General features: G+C 53.6%; 17 protein-coding genes across 32 annotated transcripts; 6 read left to right on the plus strand and 11 right to left on the minus strand.

Annotated features, from left to right (window-relative positions):
* Position 1: 1 nt before the first annotated feature.
* KVP18_000708 (uncharacterized protein) lies at positions 2-566 on the minus strand (the record flags this gene model as incomplete). 2 transcript variants are annotated; one of them, XM_067950053.1, is made up of 2 exons in its annotated part: positions 2-484; positions 513-566. In XM_067950053.1, the coding sequence occupies 2 exons, from the start codon at positions 564-566 to the stop codon at positions 2-4; spliced, it is 537 nt and encodes a 178-aa protein (XP_067805394.1). The 2 variants fall into 2 exon arrangements, with proteins under 2 accessions (XP_067805394.1, XP_067805393.1); XM_067950052.1 differs by lacking the exon at positions 513-566 and having other exon boundaries at positions 2-418.
* Positions 567-622: 56 nt separating this feature from the next.
* Positions 623-2,886, plus strand: KVP18_000671 (uncharacterized protein; the record flags this gene model as incomplete). Of its 2 annotated transcripts, XM_067949982.1 has the most annotated exons (3): positions 623-1,322; positions 1,350-1,910; positions 1,952-2,886. In XM_067949982.1, 3 exons carry the CDS (start codon positions 623-625, stop codon positions 2,884-2,886), a joined length of 2,196 nt encoding a protein of 731 aa, XP_067805329.1. The 2 variants fall into 2 exon arrangements, with proteins under 2 accessions (XP_067805329.1, XP_067805330.1); XM_067949983.1 differs by having other exon boundaries at positions 623-1,919.
* Positions 2,887-2,972: 86 nt separating this feature from the next.
* Positions 2,973-5,520, minus strand: KVP18_000676 (uncharacterized protein; the record flags this gene model as incomplete). 2 transcript variants are annotated; one of them, XM_067949994.1, is made up of 2 exons in its annotated part: positions 2,973-5,384; positions 5,413-5,520. In XM_067949994.1, the coding sequence occupies 2 exons, from the start codon at positions 5,518-5,520 to the stop codon at positions 2,973-2,975; spliced, it is 2,520 nt and encodes an 839-aa protein (XP_067805339.1). The 2 variants fall into 2 exon arrangements, with proteins under 2 accessions (XP_067805339.1, XP_067805340.1); XM_067949995.1 differs by lacking the exon at positions 5,413-5,520 and having other exon boundaries at positions 2,973-5,339.
* A 49-nt stretch (positions 5,521-5,569) lies between these two features.
* Positions 5,570-6,155, minus strand: KVP18_000699 (uncharacterized protein; the record flags this gene model as incomplete). Its single annotated transcript, XM_067950038.1, has 2 exons — positions 5,570-6,014; positions 6,055-6,155. 2 exons carry the CDS (start codon positions 6,153-6,155, stop codon positions 5,570-5,572), a joined length of 546 nt encoding a protein of 181 aa, XP_067805380.1.
* Positions 6,156-6,374: 219 nt separating this feature from the next.
* KVP18_000667 (uncharacterized protein) lies at positions 6,375-8,264 on the minus strand (the record flags this gene model as incomplete). 2 transcript variants are annotated; one of them, XM_067949977.1, is made up of 1 exon in its annotated part: positions 6,375-8,264. In XM_067949977.1, the coding sequence occupies one exon, from the start codon at positions 8,262-8,264 to the stop codon at positions 6,375-6,377; it is 1,890 nt and encodes a 629-aa protein (XP_067805324.1). The 2 variants fall into 2 exon arrangements, with proteins under 2 accessions (XP_067805324.1, XP_067805325.1); XM_067949978.1 differs by having other exon boundaries at positions 6,375-8,252.
* An 82-nt stretch (positions 8,265-8,346) lies between these two features.
* On the minus strand, positions 8,347-8,970 carry KVP18_000710 (uncharacterized protein; the record flags this gene model as incomplete). Its single annotated transcript, XM_067950055.1, has 1 exon — positions 8,347-8,970. One exon carries the CDS (start codon positions 8,968-8,970, stop codon positions 8,347-8,349), a length of 624 nt encoding a protein of 207 aa, XP_067805396.1.
* A 138-nt stretch (positions 8,971-9,108) lies between these two features.
* KVP18_000678 (uncharacterized protein) lies at positions 9,109-9,991 on the plus strand (the record flags this gene model as incomplete). Of its 2 annotated transcripts, XM_067949999.1 has the most annotated exons (4): positions 9,109-9,142; positions 9,173-9,472; positions 9,501-9,853; positions 9,882-9,935. In XM_067949999.1, the coding sequence occupies 4 exons, from the start codon at positions 9,109-9,111 to the stop codon at positions 9,933-9,935; spliced, it is 741 nt and encodes a 246-aa protein (XP_067805344.1). The 2 variants fall into 2 exon arrangements, with proteins under 2 accessions (XP_067805344.1, XP_067805343.1); XM_067949998.1 differs by having other exon boundaries at positions 9,109-9,472; positions 9,501-9,991.
* Positions 9,992-10,051: 60 nt separating this feature from the next.
* On the minus strand, positions 10,052-10,414 carry KVP18_000680 (uncharacterized protein; the record flags this gene model as incomplete). The annotated part of the gene is made up of 1 exon (XM_067950002.1): positions 10,052-10,414. The coding sequence occupies one exon, from the start codon at positions 10,412-10,414 to the stop codon at positions 10,052-10,054; it is 363 nt and encodes a 120-aa protein (XP_067805347.1).
* A 309-nt stretch (positions 10,415-10,723) lies between these two features.
* On the plus strand, positions 10,724-11,476 carry KVP18_000721 (uncharacterized protein; the record flags this gene model as incomplete). Its single annotated transcript, XM_067950070.1, has 1 exon — positions 10,724-11,476. The coding sequence occupies one exon, from the start codon at positions 10,724-10,726 to the stop codon at positions 11,474-11,476; it is 753 nt and encodes a 250-aa protein (XP_067805410.1).
* A 12-nt stretch (positions 11,477-11,488) lies between these two features.
* On the plus strand, positions 11,489-12,124 carry KVP18_000714 (uncharacterized protein; the record flags this gene model as incomplete). The annotated part of the gene is made up of 1 exon (XM_067950061.1): positions 11,489-12,124. The coding sequence occupies one exon, from the start codon at positions 11,489-11,491 to the stop codon at positions 12,122-12,124; it is 636 nt and encodes a 211-aa protein (XP_067805402.1).
* A 526-nt stretch (positions 12,125-12,650) lies between these two features.
* KVP18_000677 (uncharacterized protein) lies at positions 12,651-14,342 on the minus strand (the record flags this gene model as incomplete). Of its 2 annotated transcripts, none has more annotated exons than XM_067949996.1 (1): positions 12,651-14,342. In XM_067949996.1, one exon carries the CDS (start codon positions 14,340-14,342, stop codon positions 12,651-12,653), a length of 1,692 nt encoding a protein of 563 aa, XP_067805341.1. The 2 variants fall into 2 exon arrangements, with proteins under 2 accessions (XP_067805341.1, XP_067805342.1); XM_067949997.1 differs by having other exon boundaries at positions 12,651-14,243.
* Positions 14,343-14,479: 137 nt separating this feature from the next.
* On the minus strand, positions 14,480-15,225 carry KVP18_000715 (uncharacterized protein; the record flags this gene model as incomplete). Of its 2 annotated transcripts, XM_067950063.1 has the most annotated exons (3): positions 14,480-14,628; positions 14,657-15,097; positions 15,126-15,225. In XM_067950063.1, the coding sequence occupies 3 exons, from the start codon at positions 15,223-15,225 to the stop codon at positions 14,480-14,482; spliced, it is 690 nt and encodes a 229-aa protein (XP_067805404.1). The 2 variants fall into 2 exon arrangements, with proteins under 2 accessions (XP_067805404.1, XP_067805403.1); XM_067950062.1 differs by lacking the exons at positions 14,480-14,628; positions 15,126-15,225 and having other exon boundaries at positions 14,634-15,083.
* A 41-nt stretch (positions 15,226-15,266) lies between these two features.
* On the minus strand, positions 15,267-20,256 carry KVP18_000674 (uncharacterized protein; the record flags this gene model as incomplete). 5 transcript variants are annotated; one of them, XM_067949989.1, is made up of 5 exons in its annotated part: positions 15,267-16,449; positions 16,487-18,563; positions 18,606-19,605; positions 19,634-19,806; positions 19,833-20,256. In XM_067949989.1, the coding sequence occupies 5 exons, from the start codon at positions 20,254-20,256 to the stop codon at positions 15,267-15,269; spliced, it is 4,857 nt and encodes a 1,618-aa protein (XP_067805336.1). The 5 variants fall into 5 exon arrangements, with proteins under 5 accessions (XP_067805336.1, XP_067805335.1, XP_067805337.1 ...); XM_067949988.1 differs by lacking the exons at positions 16,487-18,563; positions 18,606-19,605; positions 19,634-19,806; positions 19,833-20,256 and having other exon boundaries at positions 15,267-16,268; XM_067949990.1 differs by lacking the exons at positions 15,267-16,449; positions 18,606-19,605; positions 19,634-19,806; positions 19,833-20,256 and having other exon boundaries at positions 16,477-18,561.
* Positions 20,257-20,674: 418 nt separating this feature from the next.
* On the plus strand, positions 20,675-22,192 carry KVP18_000704 (uncharacterized protein; the record flags this gene model as incomplete). Its single annotated transcript, XM_067950045.1, has 1 exon — positions 20,675-22,192. The coding sequence occupies one exon, from the start codon at positions 20,675-20,677 to the stop codon at positions 22,190-22,192; it is 1,518 nt and encodes a 505-aa protein (XP_067805387.1).
* An 89-nt stretch (positions 22,193-22,281) lies between these two features.
* KVP18_000696 (uncharacterized protein) lies at positions 22,282-22,533 on the minus strand (the record flags this gene model as incomplete). Its single annotated transcript, XM_067950033.1, has 1 exon — positions 22,282-22,533. The coding sequence occupies one exon, from the start codon at positions 22,531-22,533 to the stop codon at positions 22,282-22,284; it is 252 nt and encodes an 83-aa protein (XP_067805375.1).
* Positions 22,534-23,350: 817 nt separating this feature from the next.
* KVP18_000723 (uncharacterized protein) lies at positions 23,351-23,963 on the plus strand (the record flags this gene model as incomplete). Of its 2 annotated transcripts, XM_067950073.1 has the most annotated exons (2): positions 23,351-23,419; positions 23,448-23,963. In XM_067950073.1, the coding sequence occupies 2 exons, from the start codon at positions 23,351-23,353 to the stop codon at positions 23,961-23,963; spliced, it is 585 nt and encodes a 194-aa protein (XP_067805413.1). The 2 variants fall into 2 exon arrangements, with proteins under 2 accessions (XP_067805413.1, XP_067805414.1); XM_067950074.1 differs by lacking the exon at positions 23,351-23,419 and having other exon boundaries at positions 23,652-23,963.
* Positions 23,964-23,968: 5 nt separating this feature from the next.
* KVP18_000691 (uncharacterized protein) lies at positions 23,969-27,708 on the minus strand (the record flags this gene model as incomplete). Of its 4 annotated transcripts, XM_067950020.1 has the most annotated exons (6): positions 23,969-24,405; positions 24,445-24,565; positions 24,594-25,363; positions 25,742-26,303; positions 26,372-26,699; positions 26,735-27,708. In XM_067950020.1, 6 exons carry the CDS (start codon positions 27,706-27,708, stop codon positions 23,969-23,971), a joined length of 3,192 nt encoding a protein of 1,063 aa, XP_067805364.1. The 4 variants fall into 4 exon arrangements, with proteins under 4 accessions (XP_067805364.1, XP_067805366.1, XP_067805363.1 ...); XM_067950022.1 differs by lacking the exons at positions 24,594-25,363; positions 25,742-26,303; positions 26,372-26,699; positions 26,735-27,708 and having other exon boundaries at positions 23,969-24,565; XM_067950019.1 differs by lacking the exons at positions 23,969-24,405; positions 24,445-24,565; positions 24,594-25,363; positions 26,372-26,699; positions 26,735-27,708 and having other exon boundaries at positions 25,533-26,303.
* Between the last annotated feature and the right edge of the window lie 94 nt (positions 27,709-27,802).

Here is a 27,802-nt window from a genome sequence, read left to right on the forward strand (position 1 = left end):
ACTAATCCTTGGACCAGTAGAGGCCCATGACAATGAAGACCATCATGATTGCCTTAAAAATGGGATACTCGTTGATCCAAATCGTGACCATGCCAGCCTGAGGAGCTGACATAAAAGTCTTGCCATTAATGCTATCATAGTCAATCCAGTGCTGGCCTGGATGGTAGAGCGCGCGGTCGTCAACATTGTTGTTATCGCCCTTCGTCAAGTACCACTGCTGGCCATCTTCTGCCATGTGCGATGAGATCACACGGTGAATAATAGGGATCCCCTTGTCAAGAAGGTTATACACCACGATATCTCCTGGGACGTAGCTTGACGCCCGGTAAAGGGCCAAGACGTCTCCCCTGTAATACGCGGGCTCCATGGAGCCGCTGAGAACGACTACCACTGGCGATTCGCATGACAGAATGAACATCAGGCTCTTCCACGCCACCAGAGCACTCACTACGCCCACTCCTACGTTCAGTAGCGTCGATAAGGCCTGCTTAATCTTGGGACCGAGGCCTCACGTTGTAGGGTCTGCGGAAGTAGTACCTGGCGGCGGCCATCTGGGCCTTGGCCATTACGGTCAGATCCCGAATCAACATCGAATTCACGATTATGGAGTTATATTTGTAGCATGCGTTCTGTGGTAGACACTGCGCGACTGGCGGTCTTCGCGTGCGCCCTGATCCTGGAGAGTTTGGTACGAAACCTGATAGTCGGTGTCTATCGATGCGTACCGTGTAAGCGATTGCTGGATGTAGTCAGAAGGAGGTGTTCTTGGATCAGGACTGTGTTTAGCAACCAGCTTAACTCTGGAGGGGACAGACCAGAGTGTTTCTGGTCCACCCGAGAACTGCTGGCCTGCGTAGGTCTTGACACGGAAGAGGTTCACGCGGAGACTGCAGATGGGTTCCGACTGGTGCTGCACCGTCTACGAGGCCGAGAAGGCGGCCCGCCCGTGCTGCTGGTACACGGGGTGCTGATGTCATCTGAGGCCTATGTCGCCATTCCACACCGGAGTTTAGCCGTAGAGCTTCATTCCAGGGGGTATGACGTGTGGTTGGGAAATAACCGAGGGAACAAGTACTCTTGGAGACATAGGCACCTCTCCCGCAACGATAGAGAGTACTGGAACTTTAGTGTTGACGAATTGGCAACATTCGATATACCCACGATGGTTAACGCGGTCATTGAGTCCACTGGAAAAGTGCAGCTCTCCTACGTTGGATTTTCAAACGGCACGGCGCAAATGTTCGCAGCTGCTTCTACTCAACCCGAATTACAGAAGAAGCTCTCCTGCTTCATTGCGATCAGTCCCGTATGTAAATTGGATGGTAAGCCCCGGGTTGTTTTCAAAACAGCCATCAACCACGCCGCTGAAACCTACGGCCTACTATACCCCCTTTTGAAGTCGAATCGGTCTTCGTTTTTAACGCTGTTCGGTCATAAGGCCTTCATTTCGGTAGTGGACACGTGGAAACGAATGCTAACTCCTCACACATTCGTGTTTTTGCTGGACTGCTTTCTGGAGCTGCTGTTTGGATGGCAAGTGGATAGCACAAAAGCTCCCTTCCAGGACAGGTGCATGTTCTACTATCATCTATACAGCACCACCAGCGTCAAGGTCATTCAGCACTGGTTCCAGCAAACTGGTACCGCTTTCCAGCACTTTTCGGACACCTATAACCTGGGCGACATCAGCATTCCGCGATACGATCTCCGAAACGTGGAGGTCCCTGTCACTCTTATACACGGGGGTCTTGACCGCCTCTGCGACATGAACTGGATGCTAGAAGAGCTCACGGAATGCGACGTTCGCCGAATATGCGTGCCCCACTACTACCACTTGGACTCCCTCTTCTACACCGACGCCCCGAAGGAGATCTTCCCGGTGATCTTCGACGAGCTAAGAAGGCGTGCATGTGAAATCGGTAAATGTTAACGTCGGTGTCTGCGTGGTCAGGTAAGTTCTCCAGTTTCGTTCATGGGGGCTCCAGTGTCACCTTGGACGTTTGCGATTCTCGGAAAGTCCATGGGTGCCTGGTGGCGTGTGCCGACAAGCTTGAGCATGCAGTCTACAGATGGATCGCTGTTGTTCTTACAGTCGAGGAGGGATGGGCAACCCCCGAACAGGAGGCCGTGAAAGCCCTAGACGCAGTCCTAGAGGCTGTGGAGGACCTACACCGACTGTGTCCATGCAAGAGCTACTGGTCGGCTGTCCAAACGAGTGTCAATCACGTCCTACTGGCTATAGGGCGATTGACGTCCACTATAGGCTCTCTGAAGCAAAACGCGCAATCAAAGGACCGGCTTTCACCGCTTACGGGAGCTGTCCAGGAATCGCTGCTCAACCTCCGAAGTATCCCTATCCATGCCTACCAGAATTTTACCATGACGCTGGTCCGGATGGCACACCATATGAAGGCGGCACTCAGTGATCTAGGCCCCTACACTCCACCAGATGACAGTACGGAGGCCTCCACCCCTCCAGAAATCGACGATGATCCACTTCTGGTTGTCGGCGACGAGGCTCTCTTGCCGGAAATGGTTCCCCTCAAGGAGGACCTTGAACTGGTGCTCTCCGAGACACACCAATGGCTCATGGCGTTCTTAAAAGCTTGGGTGACGGAAGTAAAGAATGCCGGTGGACAAATTCCAAGTACGCTGAGGCAGGTGGACGCCCTACACGCCATGTTTGAGGAAATGGCCTCTCTGGTCGATAGGCTCTGCTTCGATGTGCTATCCAGCGATGTAGAGGAGTTTCCAAAGGATTTCTCGGAGTTCAAAGCGCTGACCCTTCAAATCAACGAGATCAAACTGGATCCACTGTTCAAGACTAGCACTTTCCCACAGTTGATCGTGGAGTTAACGAGGACCACGACCGAGTCTGACATTTAGATATAGCACGACCGAGTCTGACATATAGATATAGAAATCCAAATTGAAAAGCCGCGTACTAACGCAGCTTGACACTAATGCGGTAGTTACACTCTCCAGAGCGTGGGAATGGTGGTAGCATGTCGACTCGCCTGTAACGTTCTAATCTCTCGCTCGAGCCTCGCTATTGAGGCTGCGTTCGGCGATATTATCCGGTCCAGGTCGAGTGCCGTTGACTGTCTGAGAGCCTCAACCTGTGCATGTAGTGCTGGGGGCAGCTGCTGGAACGAAGATTCCAGTTCCACCATCCTGATAGCTGCGCGCTCAGTAGCCTCGGCAACTTGGGTTTTGAGGACCTGTATCTCCTCTGTGACAAAGCGCAGTTCGGATTCCTGGGCATCGCTGGCTACAACTCGATCCACTAGAGACGCCAACGCATTCTTGACCTGCTGGGATTCGCGGAAGGCAGACTCTTCTACCCGGTGCATGTCAGCGGTGAGCTGCCTCAGGTCGCCTTCGAGGTCGTCACGGATGTTCTTTGCCTCATGCTCCAGGTCTGAGCTTCTCTGCTGAGCTTTGAGCAGGTCCTGGCTCATCTTGGAGAGACTCTCTAGCACTTGCGTTGAACGGGCTTCTCGTCGGACTGCTAAGACTTCTTCACGGATGCGGAGGAGCTCAATCCGCACATCGAAGCTCTCTTCGACTTGTGGGGGAGCATTGACCGCATGCATTACCCGTTCCACTTCCGCCTCAAAGCTTGAAAGACCACGTTCAGCTAGAGAGTCCACTGACGTTCTACGCTTAGAGTTACTCAGCGGAGACGAATCTCCTTCCGACTCTGACATTTGCAGATCAGATTCTGATTGCTGAGACTGGGACTTTCGCAGGTCAGGTTCTGCTTGCGGAGAGTGAGACAGTTGCAGATCAGGTTCTGGTTGCTGAGACTTTCGCAGGTCAGGTTCTGCTTGCGGAGAGTGAGACATTTGCAGATCAGGTTCTGCTTGCGGAGAGTGAGACATTTGCAGATCAGGTTCTGGTTGCGGAGACTTCTGTAGGGCGCCCTGCCGTGGCTGCGATGGCCAGGAACTCATTTCCTCAGCTTCAGGCTCCTCTGGGCACTCCTGCCATTCGACCACCTCGGCCTCTATAAAAACTTCATTCAGTCGCCACACATTCATCTCTGGAATCCTGATAGGCGGCGTGCCCGTTGCCTGGTCCTTCAACTTGCCAGGAGGAACGGTTACGCGCGGACACGATGTCAGCGACAACGTAGGACATCTCCCCATCACGGCCTCTGAAACCGCCCGCACCGCAGATAGCCTCACACTGGCGGTGCCCACCATGGCGTCGGCCGTGTGTCTTACCATCGAAAGACCCAAAGCCGAGCAGACAGTAAGGGAGGGCAGCTCCCGAGAGGTACTCTTTTCTGCAACTTCGGTCGCCGTTTGGACGAACTGTCTCCTTGTGTCTGGACCGGTGCCGCACTCCCTGTCTTGTGTGGACACCACCCCTGTCGTCGAGGTTAGGCGTTCTACAGTCCTGGAGGCTGCGAAGGTGCTGGTGTGGCGGACCTCCACTGACGCCTGTGCCACGGCGTCCCTCGCGCTCTTCACAGGGGCCGCACGCGGAGCTTCATCTGCTATGTCAACACGCTGGGGCTCTTCACCCAGCTCTTCCAGCAGAGACAGTGCTACCTCCCTGCCAGCTGAGTAGATTCCTGGCTGGGGTTCAATGTGGATGGCGAAATGCGAAGCTGCCAGTGGCACTCGCTTTTCTGCGACCTCTAGTCGTGTTCTGAGGAGTTCAAGAGACTCGCGAAGGGACTGGTTCTCAGCCGCCAAATCCACGTCCTGGATGGATTCAACTCGGAGCTGTTGATTTTTGTTCCGCAGACAATCTGCCTCCCTACAGCTGTCCTCCAGCAACTGGGAAGCAACTGCAAGCTTCTCCTGCCAGCGAAGTCTATCCTCCTCTGCTTCGTGCAACGCTTGCGATTTCAGTTGCAATGTAGCGAGCAGCTCCGCCTTTTCCTCAGCCAACTGGTCGAGAAGTTTGACAGTCCCAGGAGCGTCGCGGGGGATCGTTTGTCGGGCATGCAGCCGCCTCAAGACCTCCAGTTGTGAATACTGCAGCTCTTTCAGCAGAGTCAGCGCAAGGACTTGCTCCCGCTCCAATCGTGCCCGAGCAGTGCATACCATGGCCTTGGTGGGGTTGTTTGGAAGGACGACGTTGGCGATCGGCGCCAGCAGCTGCTGCCAAGCCCGTTTAGTTGCTTTGACGAGTCGGGCGGTCGCTGGCATGCCTGGCTGTCTCAAACTTCTGATAGCTTGGATCTCCCTCTCGAATGCATCTGGAAACTTTGCCAATGTTTGGTACCATAGTTCCAATGTAGGCGATCGACTATCGGGTTCCTTCTTTTGACTCTTTAGTTCGTCCCTCGACCTCAGTATTGCATTCAGCTGCTGTACTTCCATAGTGAGTATCTGCTCACGCTTGAGCACGTCCTGAAGATAGATCTCCTAAATCATGCGTATCGTCGCTGCTCACAGTCTGATTGCGTTGACTGTTCAACTTTGCAAGGCTCAAGTCTGATTTTACGAGTCTCGCATTAAGCGCATTCTCCTTTGCTATGTCCGCTCGCATATCGGGGAGCATTTGGTGTGCACTCAATTCTTTGGGTTAAATGAGGATCATGCGCACACTGTCACCTCCGCTCGCTTAGGGTATTGGCAAGCCAGTCCAGGCCCTCGTACAGACCCTCTCCGCTTGTAGCACAAGCCGATTGGATATACCACTTGCGCGTTCTCAAAGAGTTGAGTTTGAGTCTCTCAGTAACCTCAGCGGCAGTCATTGCGTTGGGCAGGTCTTGCTTGTTCGCGAACACGAGCAGGACGGAATCACGGAGCTCGTCCTCCCTTAGCATCCTATGAAGTTCTTCGCACGCATCCTCAACTCGCTCTCTGTCATTGGAGTCGACCACGAATATCAGTCCATGGGTGTTGGCGAAATAGTGGCGCCACAGGGGGCGGATTTTGTCTTGGCCACCGACGTCCCATACTGTGAAGGAAATGTTCTTGTACTCGACCGTCTCGACATTGAATCCAATGGTGGGAATCGTAGTGACCACCTCCCCCAACTTTAATTTGTACCTGAAAAGGATAACCCAGTCTGATAAAATATGGTGCCTACAGGATGGTGGTTTTCCCGGCTGCGTCTAGGCCGATCATGAGAATCCTCATAGGCTCCTTGGCGATGAGCTTCTGAAAGATCTTAGAGAAGAAAACACCCATGGCGACTCTGAATTTACGATTATTCAAACCTCGAATTGCGCATGTCACACCCCACACATGGGCCTCTGAAGAGGAACACTCGTACTCAAGTATAGAGAACAACAAGTACAGAGAACAACAAGTACAAAGAACAACAAGTACAAAGAACAACAAGTATAGATAGAGGGACACTCGCACATGAGCCTATGGATGACATCCTAGGTTCCGTTTCGGTTGGCATCACACGAGAACAACAAGTATAGATAGGTCACATCCCACCAGCTCAGGATGACGCAGCAACAACTTTTGTCTTCCTCTGTGCCAAAGCTCATCGGCTGATTTCTGCAACGAGTGCTGCTGCAAAAAGAGGCCCTCCACGAGGCCGTCAGTAATTTCCTCGGCGGAAGCCGCCATAGCCATTGGCGTGGAGCTGAGCACCAGGAACTCCGGACCGATCGTGGAACGTCGCTTCTTACGGCGGGGGACCTCAGTGAACTCAGGATACGGTAACAATCCAAAGGGAGTGAACGCCTGGAACCCTAGGCCCCTGGATAGCGGGAAGCCCCTGTAGATGCTGGCCATGACGTCTTCATCGTCGCCCACAGGAGAAGCCTCATGCTCATCCTGCTTTCCAGCGTCAGGCTGGGAGAGGTCCACAGGGTTCTCGTCCCAAATGCCTTTCACCAGCCTCATATGCTTAGTCAGAAGAGACAGGTCAGTCTCCTTCTGCCTCGCCATCCATACCTCCTGTTGTTTTTCTCGGATGCAGGCAGTGAGCACTCTCTTCCGTTCCTCACTATTGGTCTCCAATAAATGTTCCTCACTTTGCCAGTCAACGACATAGCGCGGAGCATCTCCTTTAGTCGCCATAGGACTGTCAGAGCCACACGGGGTGAGGCAGACAGCCCTAGTGTCGCCTATGTGACATACAACTGATCGAATAACAGTTGCCCCCTCTTCGAGCAGACTCACACAAGCCACCAGCGACGACCCACTACGCAACAGGCAGTCTTCATCGACGCTGTGACCTAAAGCATGGCTAACGTCGAGCACGGCGGACTGGACTACGTACCGAATATCCTTCAAACGGACAGCGCCCGCAGGAAAACGCGAGTCGTCTGAGGGACACTCGTCTGTTAGCTTCGAGAGGTAGGCTTGCGCGTTCCGGAGGAAAAAGCGCGTGAAAAGCACAGCCACGGTGTCAGCAATCAGGTGGCGCTGAGGGCCTCGGCCTGTGGCTATGCCACAGACCGCCAGGGATGGGACATAGGGAGAGATTCCAGTGTTGATGACGAACACCTGATCCGCTGTGAGTGCGAATCCTTGACCCGTCAACATACTCCGAAGGGGATCTAGCGGCCTGGTAACGACCGCGACGTTTTCAACCATGCGGTCGACTGCAAAGTCAGGCGGCCAAGTTTCGAACCCGCGCCCTACAGATCCGAGGAAGGACGAGTAGCATTTCCGCTCGCTAACGCTGACATTGCGCGACCCGCCAAGGACGATGTAGCTGCCAGGAGCCTTCACGTACGCATTGAAAACATCCGTCAGTGACTCTTCTTTGGTTGTGTCCGACCCGTCATGGTTAGGGCTCCACCTGTTGCACAGTGCCTCGGCCTTGGTCGTGGCTTGATAAATCAACTCGTCTCTGTTTTTGTATGCGTTTTTCACTAGGTCCAGCGTTTGAGAGAACAGCCCGCGACTTGCATCAGTCAAGGGGCTTTCGTCGTCAAAAAAGGGGCCTTGTGGCGCTGCAAACGTAGATCGCCGAGTAGGAGGCGGCGAAGACGAATCATCCACCTCACCAAGCGTATTTCGCATCTTCTCTGTGAATGCACGACGGATTTCGGGAGCAATGCGATTGCTGATGGTCTCCGACTTCAAGTCGCCAACGGTCTCAGACTTCAAAACGTTCTTGAGACTCGCTACAGATCTGTGAAAGGCAAAGGACCGAACGGTTGCCTGATCCTCAACCGTCGGCTCGTCAACCACCAGCTCATTCACCGCCTCCTTCGGCGTCTGAGACACTGTTGGCGCACGGACATCGTGGATCGTTGGCTCTATGGCTTGCAAGAATTCAGCTTCCCATCTTTGTTGCTGGTGCAAATCTGCGCGCATTAAATTCGTCATAACACATTCCTGCGGAACAACTCGAAGGTTTAATGTCCTAACTGATAATGTTTAACTCCATTGTTTAACTCCTCACTGATTACTAATCGTTCTCCTCATACAACAGACCGAGGACGGCCTGCGCCTCAACGAGCGTCCTCCCCTCGGCAATGTTCTCTTGACAGAACACCTCGACCTGCCTTAGGACGCCGTAGTAATAGTCTCTTTCCTCCTTGAAAGTGTTCGCGATGTCGTCCTCTTTGGGTTTCTTGTCGCGTCGATTTGGAGGAAGATTCTCGCCTCGGGATTGTTGTCCCCACGTACGGAAGTGCAGGGGCCATGGTCCCCGACATGCTCCCATTTCTCTGGTATGCACCGGATCGTAGACGTCTGGCATTTCACCACTGCGCTCATAAAAGTTGTAGGCCCATTGCAAAAGCTCCAGGTTGTTTTGACAGCGACACCTGACCAGAGTGTCGATGTCTAGCTTCTTCTGCACACCTGCATCGGTCAGAGCGCACTGTAGCAGCCGAAAGTTGTCGATATACTCGTACTCCTGTCTTGCCCCCCAGTTAACACGAGACATTCGCACGTTGCCGATGACGGAGTCGAATATCAGACAGAACACCGCACCAGTCCCGCATTGTTCCACCTTGGATATGCTGACCTTGAATTCTTCGTTGACCCAGCTTACAAGCTGGTGTCGGGATAGAGGGCATCGGTCCATTTTTTACTTTTAAGTTAAATGTGTATGTGTACAATAGTTTTCGCTCTCATACTGCAGGTGACTGCCCGCTGTTGCCACCACCACTGCCACCATCACACGGTGCTGGCGCCACAGCCCGCGCCATGCCAGCAGAGTCCTATGATAATTCCCATTCCCTTCCCATCCGGAGGTGGTGGGGCGGCAAGCGCGGCGTGTGCGTCAGCTGCGCCGGTGCAAGAGAAGGCAGCAGCTGTGATCGCGCCGCAGTTGATGATGGCAGACCAAAAGAAGGAAGAGGAGGCAGAAAAGGAACTGCTTGTCGAAGAAGTCAAGGATGACGCTGAGCAGGAAGCGCTGGAGGAGAAGGTGATGGATGATGCGCCGCAGGCGATCCTCCAAGATGTCGCCGATAAGGAGCAAGAAAAGGTCGCTGAGGACGCAACTGACGAGGTCGTCCAGCAAACCAAAGTTGAAGAGGTCCAGGAACAGGAGGAGGAGGCTCAACAAGCCGTGGACGAAATACGTGGGACAAATGGGAGACTGAATATCAGAAGAGGTACGTGAAGAGGAAGTAACATCCGCTCCAACGGAGGCTCCAAGTGAAGCGCCAGCGGAGGAGGCGGTGGAAGAGGCGGAGAAGGCCATTGTGGAGGCCGATACGGCCACAGAGCCGCCAGCGGTAGTGGAGCCCGAGCCTCCAGCTTCAGAAGAAACGCCCTCTGAAGCACCCTCTGAAGCACCCTCTGAAGCACCCTCTGAAGCGCCCGCTGAAGCACCCTCTGAAGCACCTTCCGAGGCTCCACCTGCCCTGACAGCAACCAAGACCGTCCAGGAGAAGATTGAAACCGGCACCAAAGTGGAAGAGTGCGATGTCGAGAAAGAAACAGCGAAGAAACTCAACGACGTATGCTCTGACAGTGGCTATTACGCAGCTCGCCACACAAATGGAAAAGCAAGCCAACGATATTCAAGCCATAGAGGATTAATGCATTTGTTGATTCAAATGTCAACTGACGGTCTCCATCCGTATAATCTGGCGTAAAACTACCTCCTTGGTGGAGGTGTTGTGGGCCTCTTGCCAAAGGAACGCCGCATCTCAGCATTATTCATCCGAGCTACTCCGCAATCGGCGTCTCCGTCCTTTCCGCGAGGACTCAGAGCCAGATCGCCGGCGCTGTATCTCATCCACAGGCGATAAATCTGCCACAACGACCTCTTGACCATCGATGAAACCACGATTCAGCCTTCGACGTGTTTCCTTTGAGCCAGAAATGCATTCAAATGACACGTAGGCCTTCTGGCAGGGATGCCCTTTAACGGGTTCCCCAGATCCGAACCGCACCTCTTCAACCACTCCAAAACACTGACATATCTCCTTCAAGTGCGCTTCGGTGACGTTCAGCGTGAGGAGTCCTATCTCCACTGTTCGGTCCACCGGCAAACCAGCAGAGCTTAGGTCGCTCATGGCGGAATTTGGTCAATTCCTTCTGAATTTGCCGGCATTAATCTGGCACTCATCCATGTGGCTGTCCCTTGTATTTTCTGGGACTCTTTCGGTAGTTGCGGGAAGCTCCAGGCTGAATTCGATGGGCCGAGCGGACAGCAACGAGTTGTCTGATGCGGCAACACGTGAAACTTTCCACACATCCATTAATGCGGTCGCAACCAGAGTAAGACCTCAACCAGAAGGGCGCCTGCGAATGCGCCTGCTCACACCTGGTAGGTGCGGTATTGTGGGGGCAACCTAGACACTTTTGGGGGCAACCTAGAGTCCATGCAACCGTTCGAAATGGATGCTACCTTTTTGGAAGATGATGCCTCCACTGCAGCTCCAGACGCAGCTCAAACGAAATCAAGCACCAAAGCCACAGCGAAATCCGACGCCGCAACTCCAGCAAAAGCCAGTGCCAAATCAGGAAGCGCAAACACAGACCTTCCTGACGTCCCGAATCCCGCGCAGGATGCATTGGACGCCGGCGCTTCCCGCATAGCAGCGACCTCAGCCCCAGGAGAGCCCCCTCTGCCAGCGGAGAAGGCACCTCCAGATTCCCTACCAGTAGCGGGCGAAGCTCCGCCAGACAGTGCAGTGCCTGGGGGAAATAAACCCCCTCCTGAGAGTTCCCTCCCGAAACGGGGAGCTCCAGGAAGTCCTGAGGCAGCCAACGCGCCGGCAAATGCCAGTGCAGATGCAGAGGCGAGTCGTGAGCAGGCCATGAGCAACGCGGAAGAGACTGCTGAAAACGTCACAGAGCCGCCACAGGCAGATGAGCCTCCCGAACGGGCTCCTCCAGCTGTAACGCCGCAGGCTGCTCCAGCTGCTGCTTCAGCTGCCGTTCCAGCTGCCTCTCAAGCTGCATCAGCCGGCGCAACTCCATCTCCTGCTGCTGAAAAGGCACAGAAAAACGCACCAACAGAATCGCAACAGACTTCCAAATATCCCCTGGCGGCGCTGCAGATGCAGATCGCCGCAGGTGTATTGCTGTTGGCAGTTGGCCTAATCGCCCTATGGTTTTTCAAGTTTCGATGAAACGAAATAATAATGACTGATCTCGAAATACAACAATGGATCAGCGAAGCACTTGCGAGCTTCGACGGATCTGAAGCCGGCTGGTCGGAGGCGTTGACGGTAGTGTCCCAACATCTCACCGAAGTCCTCAGAGGGAGGCAGATTCGGCCCATACTAGAATTGCGTGTCAAGCAGCAGGTGTCTGACCTGCAACTCAAACGTTGTCAAAAAGAAAAGCTTCAGAGACAGGCGGCGAATCTGCAAGCAGAACTACAAAGCTGCCCAGATCTCGCACATCTGCCGGTCACTGCAGTTCCAGTGGACGAGGACGAGTTGCTAGCGGCACGCAACAAATTAAGCGGTCTTCAGGAGGAGGTGCGTGAGCTGAAGCGGTCCTTGTCAGCTGAACTCCAGGAATGGGCCTGCAAGGTTCGACTCCTTGAGGCCGAGAAACGCGACCTGGAAAGAAGGCATGCCAAAGAGGCAGATGACCTGGCAGAATCACTAGACCGTCTGGTCCAAGTTGAACTGCGGCTCCAATCCGACGAACGCGAGTTGAAGATACACCAGGAGAAAGCGCAGTGCCTTCAGGAGAAACTGGATCTGCACCGTGAGCTGATTCGGGCTACAGAAGAGGAGGATATGGTACTGGGTATGAACTTCGTCTGAGCGGTGTAAGTGCTGTTCACGCCTACGCGCGTAAAATTCTAGACTTCGATGTTCTCTAAAGCGGCTAAATCGGCTGCGGTGTTGCTTCCCGCAGCTGCGTTCTTTCGCAAGTACTGTCTCTGTCAAGCAGTTGGCTCTAGTATGCAACCCGAAATCGAAGGCAAAGGAGAAGTCTATCTATGTCAGCGGGTGAGGGCGCTCCCATCCAGAAATACTGTGGTGGTGGCTCGGAGCCCTGACGAACCGTCTAAACGTGTGTGTAAACGGCTGGTCGGCATCCCTGGGGATACACTGTTCGTATCTGCTGACCGAGTGCAAGTTGTGGGCGCGGACGGTTTTGTTAGGCAGTATCTCGGCCATGCAAACACCGAGTCGAGCGTAGTCAGAGAGGTGGTGTTGAATGAAGGCAGGATATGGCTGCAAGGAGACAACAACGAAGCATCTGTGGACTCTCGAGACTACGGGCCGGTTTCAGCATCCAGTGTGCTTTCGGTGCCGCTAAAGAGGCTGTCGATACCGTCGAGGTTCAGATTCTGGAAGAGGAGCTAGATCTCAAGGCCCTCAAACGCGATTCCAGTCGGTGCTGATGCATGATCTTTGAGAAGGAATTCAACCAATCGGCTTCGCTGTTCATGGTACCGGTCTCGTCCAAAATGAACAGCGCGCACCCAAGAAACCACAGGGAGGCTACCATCAGCAGCATGCTCAACGCGAGGATGTATCCTGACTGGGTCATGTACCCTATCTCAGATTCCACACCAACATCAGTTATTTTGCCAATGAGAAACGCCGTCTCAGCGAACAGCAACCCGGGAAAGCAAATTATGAAGAAGGCGTCTATCTTTCTGCAGAGAGCCAGAGAGTCCCTCTCCATTGGTGGTGGCAGGGCCGCTTCGACCACCCGCTCTCTGCTGTGTGCGTCCATGAGAATGGACGGGTCGGAGCATACACGCGTCAGGTCTTTGGTCATGGGACCGAATGCTTGTTCCACCGCCGGCTTGTGGCCTGTTCTGGAGTAGTGCTCCGCCGCCAGGAAGGCCACCCGTTGGAGGAATTTGCGCCGGTTTATGTAGCGTGTGGTCTGGGTAGCATTATGCCGGTCGATTCGGTGTTTGACGCCCACAACGAGGAGCGCCTCAAAGGCTGGAGCAGCGGCGAAGAGCAAAAGGATGCCTTGGTAAGCATCAAACCACGTGTCTCGAGCCATCTCGGGGCGATACTCTGACGTGCGAGCTACGATTGTATAGAGTGCCCAAAGCAACGTTAGGCAGTACGAGATTCGGTCATTGTACACAAAGTGCACCCAGAATGAGAAGTAGGCCATGGCACCTGTCAGAGCCATCGGTAGGAAGAAATAGTTGACGTGGAATTCTGGGCGTCGAGCCAACTGTAGCATGATGGACAGGGACTGAGGCGAATCATCAATCAGCAGGAACTTCAACTTGAAGGAGGAATCCTTGTAGTCAATACCATTGAGGTTGAGAGGCACCAAGTGCATGTGCTTGTTACTGCCGATGATCGACAACCGCATCTCGCAGAACTGCTCATCAAAGGGGAATGCGTCGAACAGCAGTAGGCACGAGAAGACCCTAGGAGAAAGCTTAGACCATCGGACATTGACCCCTTCGCGTTTAGCGTAGGTCTCGCTGTAGACGCAAGCGGGGAATATTGATGTGTGTGTCTCGTGGTAGTAGTCGTAGGCATGGTTTGTAACGTGCAGCTCGGGGAGCCAGATTAGGCCACCGCTGAACTCATTCGTAGTCATTTGCAAGCATCGGTTGCTTTCCCACTCCTCATGATCAATGTCATAGGTCAGACGCGGGTCGTACCACGACAACTCCTCCTCAACGATGAGGGACACCCTGCCAGCGACGAAGTCGACCTGTTTGATGGTGGTGATCCTCGCTGAGTATGTGACGTCCAGAGACAGGGTCCAGTTTCCAGAGGTGGCGAGACTAGGCTGTTTGAAGTACAGCGGAGGAATCATCGGACCGGCGATCGAGCACAGTGTCTTGGTGACGTTTCGAAGCAGTTCGCCAAGATTCGGGGCGGCTGGTGCGTCCCGAACAACTCGACGGGTACGCTGGGGCTTGGGGTCTCGGGTGGGCGACAATGCCATCGCATTGCGGGCTGCATGGGGAAGCAGGGCCCTGGATCCATCGGGACCGAAAAGGAGTTGACCCGACGACCAAGCTACAATCGGTAGTATCAGTAGCATTTTCACCGTTACGCCACCGTAATATCAAAAGCATTTTCACTTAGGCGCCGGTAGTACCAACATCGTTTAAAAAAAAAGGTTCAGTATTGGGCTCACGCCGGTAATACCAACATCGTTTTCGCGGCACATTTTCAGTATTAGGCGCACGAAGTGCAGTTCGATGCAACGTCTGCCCACATGTCTCGCTCCTCCTTGAGCTCCTGGTATGTCATACGCTCCCACCCAGTCCCACCCTGGCTGTAGATGTATCGCAGTGACACAATGGAATGAAAAAAGAAACACATCACTGCGTTAGCCCCCACGAATCCACTCACGCAGGAAAGTAATAAGATACAACGTAAACCAAATGGCGTAAAGCGTACGGAATTCATTTTCGCCAAACCCGCAAGTGACGTCGTCCAAACCGCCGATCTCCAGATTGTTGACAGATTCAGGAAAAATGCCAGACCACGGCATATGGTGCAGAACGTGATCTTCAGTAGGGCCATTTGTTGGGGAGGGAGTTGTAGAGTCGTCAATAAGCACATCAGAGGCCACACGACTCATAGTGTCCATGGTGAATACGAACAATGAGAAACAGAGGAACATGCGTCCCATGATATTGCAGAAGTTGGCCCAGTGTGGACATCTCTTCTGAAGGACGTACAGAAGCAGAATGCCGAACGAGATCTCCCAGCCAGTGTGTAAAAGTTCGATAACTGACGTGAACTGGGGAAACTTCCTTAAGCAACACACTATCATGACATCGAACAGACCTGAGTGTCACAAAAAGCAGCGTCTTACCTTTGAAGAGGATCAGCAAGCCTGTCACCAGGATAAACGCAGCCAAAGGCACGCAGAAGCAGCAGGCAGCCCAGTCGTGAGACGCCTTGCACACACTCATCAGTATTCACCTCTATTGCTAAAAATTAATCAGTTACACAGTCAAAGGGGAGTTGGCTGCTTCTCCACCAATTTGAAAATAGATGGAGTCCGCTTGAGTAGCAGTACAATCACCTGCAGCCAAGTCCGGATCAGCTCCTTGTTCCCATTTATTTCCTTCGTCAGCTGCTCAGCGAACGCTTGCTCAAAGTAGGGGAACTTCAACCGAGTTCGGGGCATGCGGAGAGAGTACTCTTCTGGGTAGCTCAAGAGGAAATGGGCATAGAGGAGAAATAGCCGGTTGATTTGGAGGTCTGTCAGCCCTCGGTAGGTTTGGGCCTCAGGGGCACCTCCGGTCCAGAAGATGTTGTCCACGTTCGCTCCATCCGTCAGGCCAAGCCCGTATTTGGAGCTGAAGTCGAATTCTTGTCTCTTGGGAAGGACGTTGCTGCTGTAGTCAGACGCCAGCGCCGCTGTTAAGATTTCAACCTTTGACATAGACTCTAACTGCTTGAATACCCGCTGAAGCAGCCACATCGGAAGCAAAGGCAGGCGCTTCGAGGACTCAAAGAGAGTAAGGAGCGCGTGGAAGCACCCTGACGATAACAATTGCATGGGCTGGGGTTTGGGCGTGAAGTTCATCCATCCCGGATCCAGAACCTTCTCAACCAACGTTGGGAACTGAAGAACTCTAGACACAAACCACCCCATGTCTTCGGTGAAGGCCGCAGAGAATGAGCCTGGAGAGAGCATTCCGAAGATACGCCTGCGAACTGAACCGTCGAACAGAAGTTCAGCTATTATGAGAGTAGGCTCCGTTTGAGTGGTGCTTCGGGATGTGGTGTGAGGATGATCAGATTGGCCCAAGCTGACCACGATCCGTGAACAAGTAAACCGAGGCAGGCCACCTTGAGCTAACATTGAGTGCATGAGTCCAAGCACAGCGTCATCATTCCGGAAGTAGCGAGGGCACCACACAGAGCAGCACTCCAGTTTGAACCGAGGGATGACTGCCCAGCGGTCGGGCTTCAACACAAGCGGACCCACCAACAGACGCTTGAACATCACCCCCATGTCCTGGCCAGGCTTGTCTGGGATCACCAAATTGGGCGTCGGCTCAACGACATCTCCCAGAAGACGAGGAGGGAGCTCGGGTCTGTAAGGGGGTAGGGGGTCAACTAGGGGCTTGGGAAGGGCGTCGCGCTGTTGGTCTATGTTGGATCCCCATCCTTGACATGAAATCGGGCTGAGAAGGCCAATTGCGAATTGGTGTTCATGCCGACCTCCAATTCGCATAAATATCCACATGGCCAATGCTCAGCTCGGACGTCATCAGCAGTGGACTCATCTTCCTGACAGGGTGACATTTCAACCTGGGCTGAGAGGGAATCAACCTGGGCTGAGAGGGAATCAACTTGGAGGGCTCGGCTTCAGAGATGTGTGACTCAGATTTCGAGTCGGAGCGCTCTTCCTTTGGTTCGATGTTAATCATTTTGTTGGGTTGTACGCAGAGTTGCCTGGGATGAGGGATGTCTGGCTGACTTGCAATGCAGCGCGCGAAAGCCTGCTCGGCTTGTGTGTACCTCCTAACAAATGACTTAGGCTTAGTTTGCTCAATCCACCTCCCAGCGCAGTCCATCATAACAGCAGTCAAATTCAACAGGCTGAATACAACGCGTGATGCAGAGAAGAGGAAGATAGGTGCAGGATAGTGAGTGAGCCAGGGGAGGTAATGTAGACGCATCGGAAACTGCATGCATTCATCAAGCGCCTTGTGCAACACACTGCGACCGTGTCGTGGGTGACATCTAATACGAGTCGCGCACACGACCAGGAAATCCAACGACTGCGTCCAGTCACGGAATGAGATCGACGGGAAAAGGCTGATGGTTGATTCGACCGATTCTCGAGCGCTGGACACGGTGGCAATGACCGACACCAAAACCAGAAGGTGCCCCAGCCTCTGCCCACCACCGGGTTGCTCCAGCATAGCCGCAGTTGAGTCCAGCTCCATGACTTGGTTTGATGCGATTTGCTCCCAATAAGCTCCCTGTGTGGTGATCGGATCTGCCTCCTGTAGGTAGGCGCGGACGTCAGCCGGAAGTGAATGGTCTTGAGCCGCATTTGAAACCAGTTCGCTCAGATAAGGGCTTCCAGTTCTCACAAAGTCAAGTAGGCGCGCCTCACCAGTGGGGTCCGATGTCCTTGGGGGATTATTTTTGTGCGCATGAAGGGCGAGGAGGTTGCATAGGACTGCATTCTCATGACGCAAGTCCGTGACTCGGGTTATCAAGGAGGCCAAGGAGTCAGCAGAGCCACCCGTCAACGTAGTCTCGCACACCACCATCACAGCTGAGACCGCCTTGCACGAGAACGATTTGCCTGGCGAAGACCGCTCCAGATCCCTCTGGAGCTTTCTGGGCAGTACAAATCCCTTATCCAAGTCTAGTTTCACCGGTGTCGGAAGACTACGCAACACAGGTGCACAATCTGGGTTCACTCCGAGGCAACTCAGTCCGATCCAGGCCCCACCAGCATCGGTCTTTAGTGCGGCACCCTGCGCCGCCAATGAAAGCTGTACTAGTCCGACCCGAAAGAATGATAGTGCCAGCGTTTTGCGGGAGGCTTCGTCCATCTGGACCGAGGTCCCGTTGCGTAGAAGGGGCACCAGCGGTTCATAGAGAATGGTTGCCAAAGCTGCGACCCACCATAGTGACACATCAACCAGCACGGAATGGGTTCGACATCGGCACATAGCAGCTGCGATGATTTTGAAGGTGTTGACTATTGACACACCCTCGATCGCATCAGAGGTAGCTGCCAACCACCGAGCTGCAGGAATGCAGTACTTGCTGACGTAATCCTCGATCGCATCATCAGGTGACTTGGCGAGCGCCGACTGCAAAACCGCTGCCATAATCGTGAGGAAGTTTCTGACGGTGATTGACTCTTGGGCGAGGAAAAACAACCCTGGCGGCAACATGAATGCCAGGTCGGACTGTACGAGCTGGCTGGCCGTGGAAGGCGTGAGTCCATGTCGCGCAAAGGCCGTCAGGAACTGCACGCACGGTTGATGGAAGTCAATGTTTTTGGAGGGCTCCGTCGTGTGCTTGTACTCCTCCAATAGCCGATTGAGCTGACCTGTCGAAAGTGGCGGATACACGGAGGGAGGGAACGCACACAAAATGTCGTCGTATAAGTGTCCTTCGAAGGTACCGGGCTGAGGACATGGTATGGGGTTCAGCGGTTGGAACTCTTTCAAGAATGACACCGCGGGTGGTGGGTCGGATGAATCGTCCGTCAGAGCTAGTGAGCGGAGATTTTCAAAGGGCGGTTCAAAGGGCGGGACACTGAGCATTGCTGGTACAAATCCGCCTCCACTCGGCACAATTCGCATCTAACTTCTGAAATATGTAATAAGCACGCTGCCCAGCAGCACATCACGGGATGCAAACGCAAGGGATGTTCTCGTGGAAATTCGCAACCTCTGCTGGGGTGGCACAGCGTTCAAGGGTGGAGGGGGAGAGTCGTCAGGATACGTTGTTTGTTTGGGTGTTGTCGAGGTTGGAGTTGTCGCCTTCCGCACGAAGACTGATGGCCGATATCGACGAGATCGTGAACCTAGTCGCTTGGTCAAGATTATCGCTTCCTTGACGTCAGCGTCGCTCCAGTTCAGGTCCAACGCCGGTCCCCGTAACGTCATGATGACCCTATCTATGAATTCGGGCTGGGGCACTAAGAATGTTCGTTGTACGTCCTTGATGTCAGCTCGCAGCTTTGCATTCTCAGTGCCTTCGACAACGGCTAGAATTATACCCTGGACAATCCGTTGACACGATTCATCGAGTAGTGCCGCTCTCTTAACAAGAGTCCGCAGAGGGGAAAGAGGCCGAGTGCTATGCAACACGCCGCCGAGAACATCTCGCACACACATTGGCATGACAGGACCCAGCTTCGTCAGCTTTCCACAGTACAAAGGGCCATGTGCATGTAGAGATTTCGATATGTCAGAGAGTTCAGCCTTGGAGAGCTTTACCAGCCCGAGCTCTACCGCCGAAGTCATCGTGTGCCTGAGGACTACTCGGAGGTTGTGGAGTGTTTTTCGGCGGTATGCTCTTGCCTTTAGGGCCACTTTGCGATACGTGCTGATTTGGTTCGTGATAAGCTCGGAGATCAGAGACGCGCGTAAAAACTTCTGACGAGTAAGCAGTCCCAGCAACTCGTTGTCCAGCAGGAAGTCAACCACATCTGGGACCTGGTAGTCTCCATCCCATTGTAATGTGCCGCCGGTAGGTAAGACATCCGAAGACACTTTTCGGGCGAGCAATAGCGCATCCATTAGCGGGGCATGCTCATGCTGCTTCGCATAATACCTCAAAGCATCGAAATCCCTAGCTATCACCTGTGTGGAATACTAACAGTTCTCTTACTCTGTACAAGCCGTCCCATCCGATTTCTGGAGAGACCTCTTGAATTGAACTGTGCCAGCCTACCTGGATAGATAGTAGGGCAAGCCACGCAAGGGATAATTCCGTCGGGGACTCAATCCCCGTCCACAAGCCAAGGCACCCGAATGCGAATACTGGAAGCACCTGTCTGAGGTCTGATTTGCTGCCAGTAGAGTCTCACATTTTCGAAGTTCCGTCCGAGAAGGATTCGACCCAATAAAGAGCTCCACCTCACCACATGCCCAATCGAAAACGGCTTCCCACGATAGTTTCTCCTCCACATCCAGCACTTTTGTGAAGACGGACCTCCGACTGCAGGCCAACAGATGGGCGCATCTTTCGTGTGTTAGGTCTGCTCGCAGGGAGGCGTTCAGCAATTCTCTTGAGAGGGGCCCCCCACCCTTAAACCGGATCAGTTCTTCTACAGCGGAGACGACCCTAGGGTCCAACCCCGACCGAAACCAGGTCATCTCAGAAGCAGTTGGGTGCTCGCCCAAAAATATCTCGCGCGTCAGTTCCAAGCTCTCCACTGAAGGAGGCCAAGGGATCTCCTCCACGAGCCCCCTCAAGGTTTGGAACTGGTTCCACGTCAGAGGGCTCACCATGCCGCTCGGCAGTCTGGACCTGTGGTGACCAGGGTTTCAGCTCACGAAGGTGACCTACTCGTAGTGGAGTTGCTGCGCGTTAGATCTCGGAATGCCGCCGCGTACTCCATTGTGGCGTTTGATACGGACCCAAGTAAGGAGAGACCCAAGGGAAGACGCTCTCTGCTTAACGGCTCTGTCTTCATCAAACTCCTGATTTGGATACGATATTCTGTGGCTGAGCAAGGCGTCATGCCGTTTGCTGTGAGGTTGGGTGACGTAATTCAAGTGCACAATGTGTAAATCATGCGTGTGCGAGACTTTGGCTGAGGGTAGGGCCACGCTACGTTTCTGGGTCCGTTACACCATGGAGTGGCTGTGGAGTGAGGGGTTATTCATGGGGTACTAAGTTACCTCAATTAGTATATTTAAATTGCAAATGGGAAAGAAGAAGACGACCACTACTTTGGAGGCTGGCAGCGCCACTGACGTCAACGTCAAGGCGGCGACTCGTGACTACTTCGTCAAGCCTCGACTTGATTACAACACGGTCTCCGGCGTCGCAGGCCCCCTTGTTATCCTCGACAAGGTGAAGTGCCCCAGATATGCGGAGATCGTGAACATTCACCTCGCTGATGGGAGCATTCGGCAAGGGCAGGTGCTTGAGGTTAGGGGAGAGAAGGCGGTGGTACAGGTATTCGAAGGGACCACGGGAATTGACAACAAGCGGGCTCATGTAGAGTTCATGGGAGAGACCTTAAAGATGGCGATCAGCGAGGATATGCTCGGTCGTGCTTTCAACGGCGCCGGAAAGCCCATCGATCGCGGTCCCCCCGTGATGGCTGAGGAGTATCTCGACATCGAAGGATCCAGTATCAACCCAGCCTGCAGAACATATCCTAAGGAGATGATTCAGACGGGAATTTCGGCTATAGATGTTATGAACTCAGTCGTCCGCGGACAGAAACTACCTCTGTTCTCTGCTGCCGGTCTGCCACACAATGAGATTGCCAGTCAAATGTGTCGACAAGCTGGATTGGTTGCTGGAAAGGACACACAGGATGGTCACGACGACAACTTCGCGGTGGTTTTCGGAGCTATGGGAGTTAATATGGAAACTGCACGCTTCTTCCGTCGCGATTTCGAAGAGAATGGCTCTATGGAACGGGTGGCGCTTTTCCTCAATCTTGCCAACGATCCAACTGTAGAAAGGATTATTACTCCTCGTATGGCCCTGACCACCGCCGAGTACCTAGCCTACGAGAAGGACATGCACGTCTTCGTCATTTTGACCGATATGTCCTCTTACGCCGACGCCCTTAGAGAAGTGTCTGCCGCTAGGGAGGAGGTACCCGGGCGACGAGGGTACCCCGGTTATATGTACACAGATCTGGCGACTATCTATGAGAGGGCGGGTCGGGTGCATGGCCGCAACGGCTCGATCACCCAGTTCCCAATACTCACCATGCCCAACGATGACATTACACATCCCATTCCGGATCTGACGGGCTACATCACTGAGGGGCAGATCTTTGTGGATCGATCACTTCATAATCGTCAGATCTACCCGCCTATCAATGTGTTGCCCTCTCTGTCACGACTGATGAAGTCTGGAATTGGGCAGGGCTTTACGAGGTACGATCACCCTCAGATCTCAGACCAACTTTACGCCAACTATGCCATCGGCCAGGATACCCGAGCGATGAAGGCAGTTGTCGGTGAGGAGGCCCTATCAGCCGACGACCTTCTATATCTGGAGTTCACGGAGAAGTTTGAGAACAGATTTTTGCGACAAGGGCCGTATGAGTCGCGAGATATCTTCCAGTCTTTGGACATTGCTTGGGAGCTGCTTCGAACCTTCCCTGAGGACATGCTCAAGAAGGTGAAGAAGGAAACTCTAAAGGAATTCTACCCTCGAGTGCAGGTGGATCGCAAGGATAAGCATACTGATGCATGATGTGCAATATTAGCTGAACCTATATTTAAAAAAAAAGGTCGTAGACGTGTATTGAGGTAAAAAAAAATCTTTTGAGGTTGCAGCTCAGCCTACAAGCTCTTCAGCTGCAACATCTGAGGCTGCAACCTCTGAGGCTGCAAAGCCGCTGACGACAGCGCCCACATCACGGTCAATAGCACGATCCAGAGCATGGCAAGACTAGGCTGGAGGGTCGGAACGGGAGAGAGGGCTGGAACAGGACCCAGATGGATCAGGAGGAGGGGGCTGGGAGAGCGGCGGCTGGAGAATGCCAGGATCGCTGAGAGCGGCAGCTGGAGTAGGTTAGGTGGCTGCTCGGCCATCGTGAGAGCGGACTGCTGAAAGCTGCGATCGTGAATGTAGGAACATCTAAGAAGCGGCTGGAACGAGGCTGGAGGGCCAGAACAGCCCATATGGATTAGGAGGAGGAGGGGGATGGGGAGGGCCGGAACAGGACCCATATGGATCAGGAGGAGGGGTAGGGTGACACCGATGTCTGAAGATACCGATGACTGGAGAATGGATGACTGGAGGAACAGAAGAGAAGACTGGCGGAACGGAAGACTGCGGAAGACAGAAGACTGTGGAGGGACAGAAGACTGTGGAGGGACAGAAGACTGTGGAGGGGATTGGAGGATTGGCTGCTATGAGCTGGGAACTGCTGCTGTGAGCTGGGAACTGCTGCTGTGAGCTCGGAACTGCTGCTGTGAGCTGGGAACTGCTGCTATGAGCTGGGAACTGCTGCTGTGAGCTGGGAACTGCTGCTATGCGCTGGGAACTGCTGCTATGCGCTGGGAACTGCTGCTATGCGCTGGGATTGCCGCTATGCGCTAGGAATTGCCGCTATGTGGTATGAGCTGGGTGGTATGAGCTGGGTGGTGTTATCTTCTGGGTGGTATGATTATCTTCTGGGTGGTATGATTATCTTCTGGGTGGTATAATTATCTTCTGGGCGGTATGATCTTCTTCTGGGTGCTGGGAACTGCTACGATCTTCTGGGTGCTGGGTGGTACGAGCTGGGTGGTGTAAGCTAGCTGCGTGGACTTTGGAGCTACAAAGATTTTAAAGGTTATGTGTGGTGAGTGAAGTGAGTCATTAACGGTGGTACACGAAAAGATATGCGCATTAGACATAGTGTAGATGTGCTGTTTCACGAGGCAGCGGAACGACTTATCCCACTGCTGCCTCTTCCTACCTTTGAGCGCAGGAGTAGGCCTCATCGCGCAACTTGACGCAGGTTCTTTCCATAGGGGTTCTCTTCGGCGGTCTTGGGGGCTTGAATGTTTGGGAAACAACGCAGGCGGAGACTTTTCCGGACTTCGCCACCAGCTCCTTCCTACTGACAAGCGTTATTCAGATTCTCTGCGGGGTCGCATGCTTCTGGTCGGTGACCCTCAACAGTCGCCGGACAGCGGCCTTCATACCCTGCGCTGTGAACTACATGAAAGGGTCAGCCGTTTTCGGCATCGTGTTTCAGTGGTATTATTGGCTGGCGCGTCAACTTATGCTGTGGCCGTACGAGACGAACTCTTCAAGCAACCGTCCAACAACAAACGAGACGCGGCAACTTATTGTGGTAACGCTACTCGACCTCTTCGTTATCTGTGTCAGCTGTTACATGCTGACAGTCGCGTCCTCCTACATCGAAGTGTTGGTCGAGGGAGGCACTGGTTTCGAGGGCATGAACGCGGATGATGTGGCCAAGAGCCAGATCCGGCACTACGAAGACGACGACGCATACGAAGACCAGTAATCGCATCAAATCTCCGCTAGAGTCCACACCGTGTTGATGTCTATACAACCCGGAAGGTGGTACTCAACTCCGTGGTCAGTCGACATCCCTCGGGCATCCACCAGATCTATGTAGGAAAGGAGGCCTTCTGTGATGTAATGCTTCGCGTTCGGGCTCTTGGTTGACTTGTCTTGCCCGTTGGCCGTCACCAAGAGTTCGATGGCATGAGCGCGCCACTGCTCCGACGCGTGTCCTGGACGGTAGGGTTTGACATCCAGCATTTCCAGCGCCAAAAGCACCGCCGTGGCACTCGATGAGAGTTCTCGCCTGGCTGGCAAACGAATGCTTCCTGCAGGCGCCAACAGCGGCTTGAGTGTTTCCGTGGCAGGACTCAAGATTGCAGTTTTTTGGGCAGCAGGATGGATAAGGTTCCGGCGGTATTCGTGGTGCAGCAGGTTGCTGACTGCTTGAGCAACCAACATGTTTGTGTGATTGGCCTCACGGGCACCTGTAATGCCCAGCCACCGGAACAGGAATGGCGACACAAGTGCCAAGTCCGACAAATCAGCAGTGTTGGCTCTGTTGATGTGGAGGAAGACGTTCAAGCTAGCCTTCGGACGCATCTGTATGACGGTTCGACGTACATCTTACGTAAAGGAGTTTCACGAGCATCGTGGCGTTTCTAGCGCGTCGCCTGTCATCCGTACCGGCAATCGGAGGTCTCCACCAGCGTTTTAAACACCTACCAACGGCCCCAGGTCGGCTCTTTCCCGCCGTGATGACCATAACTTGTTGAGGGATATGGATCAGTGTCACACTAGGAAGCCGTTCTCCTTCCGTGGCCGATTCGTTGTCCGAGGTCAAAGTAAAATAGGACTTCATCGAATTGGATATCCGAGGAGACAGCTCCGACATCAGAAACCCATCCAGACAGGGAGACACCAGTGACAGCACATGGAAGATAGGCGGAGCATTTGGCTGGGTAGCGAGTTGACGAATGCAATGGCCCAGAACAGCCGATGCCCCGATACCAACTCCCGAGCCCATGACGGTAGTCCAGTCCACATGTCGTTCTACCATCCGCCCAGCAGATTCGGACCGGCTGCGAAGCTCAGCCAGAACGAAATCCAATTGTCGCAGTCGGCTGAGTAAAAATCGCCGCCGAGTCGTTTTCTTGTCGGAGAACGTCCGGATAATCTCCTGGTCATGCGTTGCATGATTGACAAGCACGACAATTGCCCCGTCAGCACACAGCTTCTCGCAGTAAGATACGTTACATGACGCCGTGGACAGTATATCATGGGAGTGTATCACCAGAGGCCAATGCTGTTTTGCCGTCGATATTGGGGCGTATGGGGAAGCATTGGACGTGGAGTCCAGCAGGAACATTAGAAGTACAGATGGTATCTTGAGGCGCTCACCTGTAAAAAGTAATAACACAGAATTCAATCGCCTATGAAAGGAATCGCTCTTCGCAAAACAGATCTACGATGCTTTATTAACCAGCTGGAGGCCAACAACATCCCTTCATCCGTCGTACGTTCCATCCACGCCCTGCTCCTGCTGAAACGGCAGGTCAATCCACCCGTATCAGCCCGAAACCGCCAACGGCCGTCCAGTTACAAGAACTGGACAACCGCGAGTGTGGAGAAGCTGTCTAGGCTTGTTGACAAGTCGCGCCAGGAGCGAGGGGTAGTTGACTGGTCGCAGGTGGAAACCCACTTCCAAGGCACAGGACGGACGAAGAGAGCGTTGATAAGCAAGTACAACTCCCTCAGGAGACGGAAGCATTGACTTACCAATGACTCGCAGACTACATTCGTTCACATATTGAAACGTGAGGTCGGTGGGAGCCAGTTTGCTCACAGGGTAGAAAATGTTGACTGAGACCTGCAAACTGCCGTCCTCGAAGGTCTCGCTGTCCACACCCACCCCGTAAGGGCCGTCCGGTGTCGCGAGCTGCGGCACCTGCACGAGCCACGAGAGAAGCTGTGACAGCAGAAAAATGCCAGTGCGTGGTAAGGTAAAAGCGTAGAGGGACACTCCATGGAGGACGTTGCCATATAGCTCAGGATCCGCATACACATTCGATGCTGTCACGCAAAGGCTGAGCATGGCAGGTATGCTCTGCCACCTGAAGTGCGTGAAGCCGGTAAGATAGACGATAAGCAGGGGAACCAAAACACCGTACACCCATGACACCAAGAAGACCGCCAGTCTCGTAGACACTATGTAAGCGCAGGTAGGGGCTGCCCAAGCCGAGGCTCCCAGCTGCACGGCCGCCTTGTCAAGAAGGACCGGTACGAGGACCAGCGACAGCTCCAGTCGATGAAGCATTAAAAGCAAACCATCGACCTTCATCTACGAATTCCAAATATAGCCTTTGGTTCACACACTAGCATCCAGTCGAACATTCTGGCGGTTCGCACTCGTCGTGGCATCTCTGGCCGCAGGTCTCCTCCATCAGGATGTCGAGCACCGCCTGGAAGCCTGAGTCCCTCGTCGACCCAGAGCTGGACGTTCCCTTGGACTTTGTCGCGGAACATGTTGTCGGCATAGTTGTGGAAGAGGCTGCTGACGTGGAAGCAGTTGCTGGCATAGTTGATGCGGTTGTTGGCATAGTTGATGCGGTTGCTGGCATAGTTGATGCGGTTGCTGGCATAGTTGATGCGGTTGCTGGCGTAGGAGTCGTTGAGGAGGTTGCCGGCGTAGTTCCGGAAAAGGAGGTTTCCGGTACAGTCGTGGCATCGCCGGCTCCTGGTGGGCCAGAAGACTGCTCAGTAGGTGCAGACGCAGTTGTGATTGATTCCGTCGCGCCTGGCAATCCGGTATGCACTGTGAGATCTGGCAGGGAAGCTTCGTTAGTTGTCGAAGGAGTTGGTTCGCAGGCCGTAGTTTCCAAAATGCAATCAGCGACATCGTTGCCATTTGTCATGTCCGAGGACATGTCATCAGAAGGACAAAGTACAGCTGTTTCTTCAGTGAGATATTGCGAGCAGAGGTCCTTGCAAGCTTCGAGCTCCTTCAATGCATCGAGACACTCATTGAGTACCTTTGTGTCGCAGTAGTGCTTCTTGAGCTCATCCAACAGGTCATTCTGGAAGCTGGAATCCTTGAACCACAGACCTGCTGCCGTGTACTGGTCTATTAGTGCCTTCCATTGAGCCTTCACCTCGTTTCTCCCGCGGATGTACAGCAACACAAATCCTTGCCACTTCTTGAACAGCGGCAACCCCTGTTTAGGGGTGCAATAGTCGGTGGTTTCGGGGTCTTGTTCAGAGTCTGGGTCACATGGAGCCAATGGCGGCGTGATCCATGGATCATGCTGCTTGTAGAAGTCGTCTGTGTACAGCGCCATGACTCGTTGATGACCTCCACCCTCCTGCCACCCAACTTTGGGGTCGCGGAGGCTCCAAATCAAGGCATCAAAGCTCGACTCGGGGTTGTCCTGATTCCGAGTGGGGGTGAGAGTGTTCACAGCGGCAGACAGCTCCAGGGCCGTCAGTCCTAGAGGGGCGACAAGTTTGTAAGGGTGGATTGGTTTCGTCCACTCCCCCCAATCTGGATCTTTCTTATCTATAAAGGAAACGAGACCGAATGAAGACTCGGCATATGTACTTGAAAGGTTCTTCCCTAGATCGGTGATTTGCGCTTTGACCTTCTCAAAAGTAGGACCCATACTCGCGGAGCTGTCTAACACAATTAGCAGCTGTAGATGAACCCGCTTACTCCCTTCAGGGCAATCAATTGCGCCTCCCTGCAACATCAACAACGAAACAACTGACCACATCATTCCTTGTTGCAAAGAAAAAATCCTAAAAGTCACGTGATGTTAAGGTGACTGGTCTGTGACAACATCT

This window comes from the organism of the source record quoted next (assembly GCF_019968955.1).
Source record: "MAG: Porospora cf. gigantea A chromosome Unknown PgA_NODE_9_length_97101_cov_340.895, whole genome shotgun sequence".
NCBI lineage: Eukaryota > Apicomplexa > Conoidasida > Eugregarinorida > Porosporidae > Porospora > Porospora cf. gigantea A.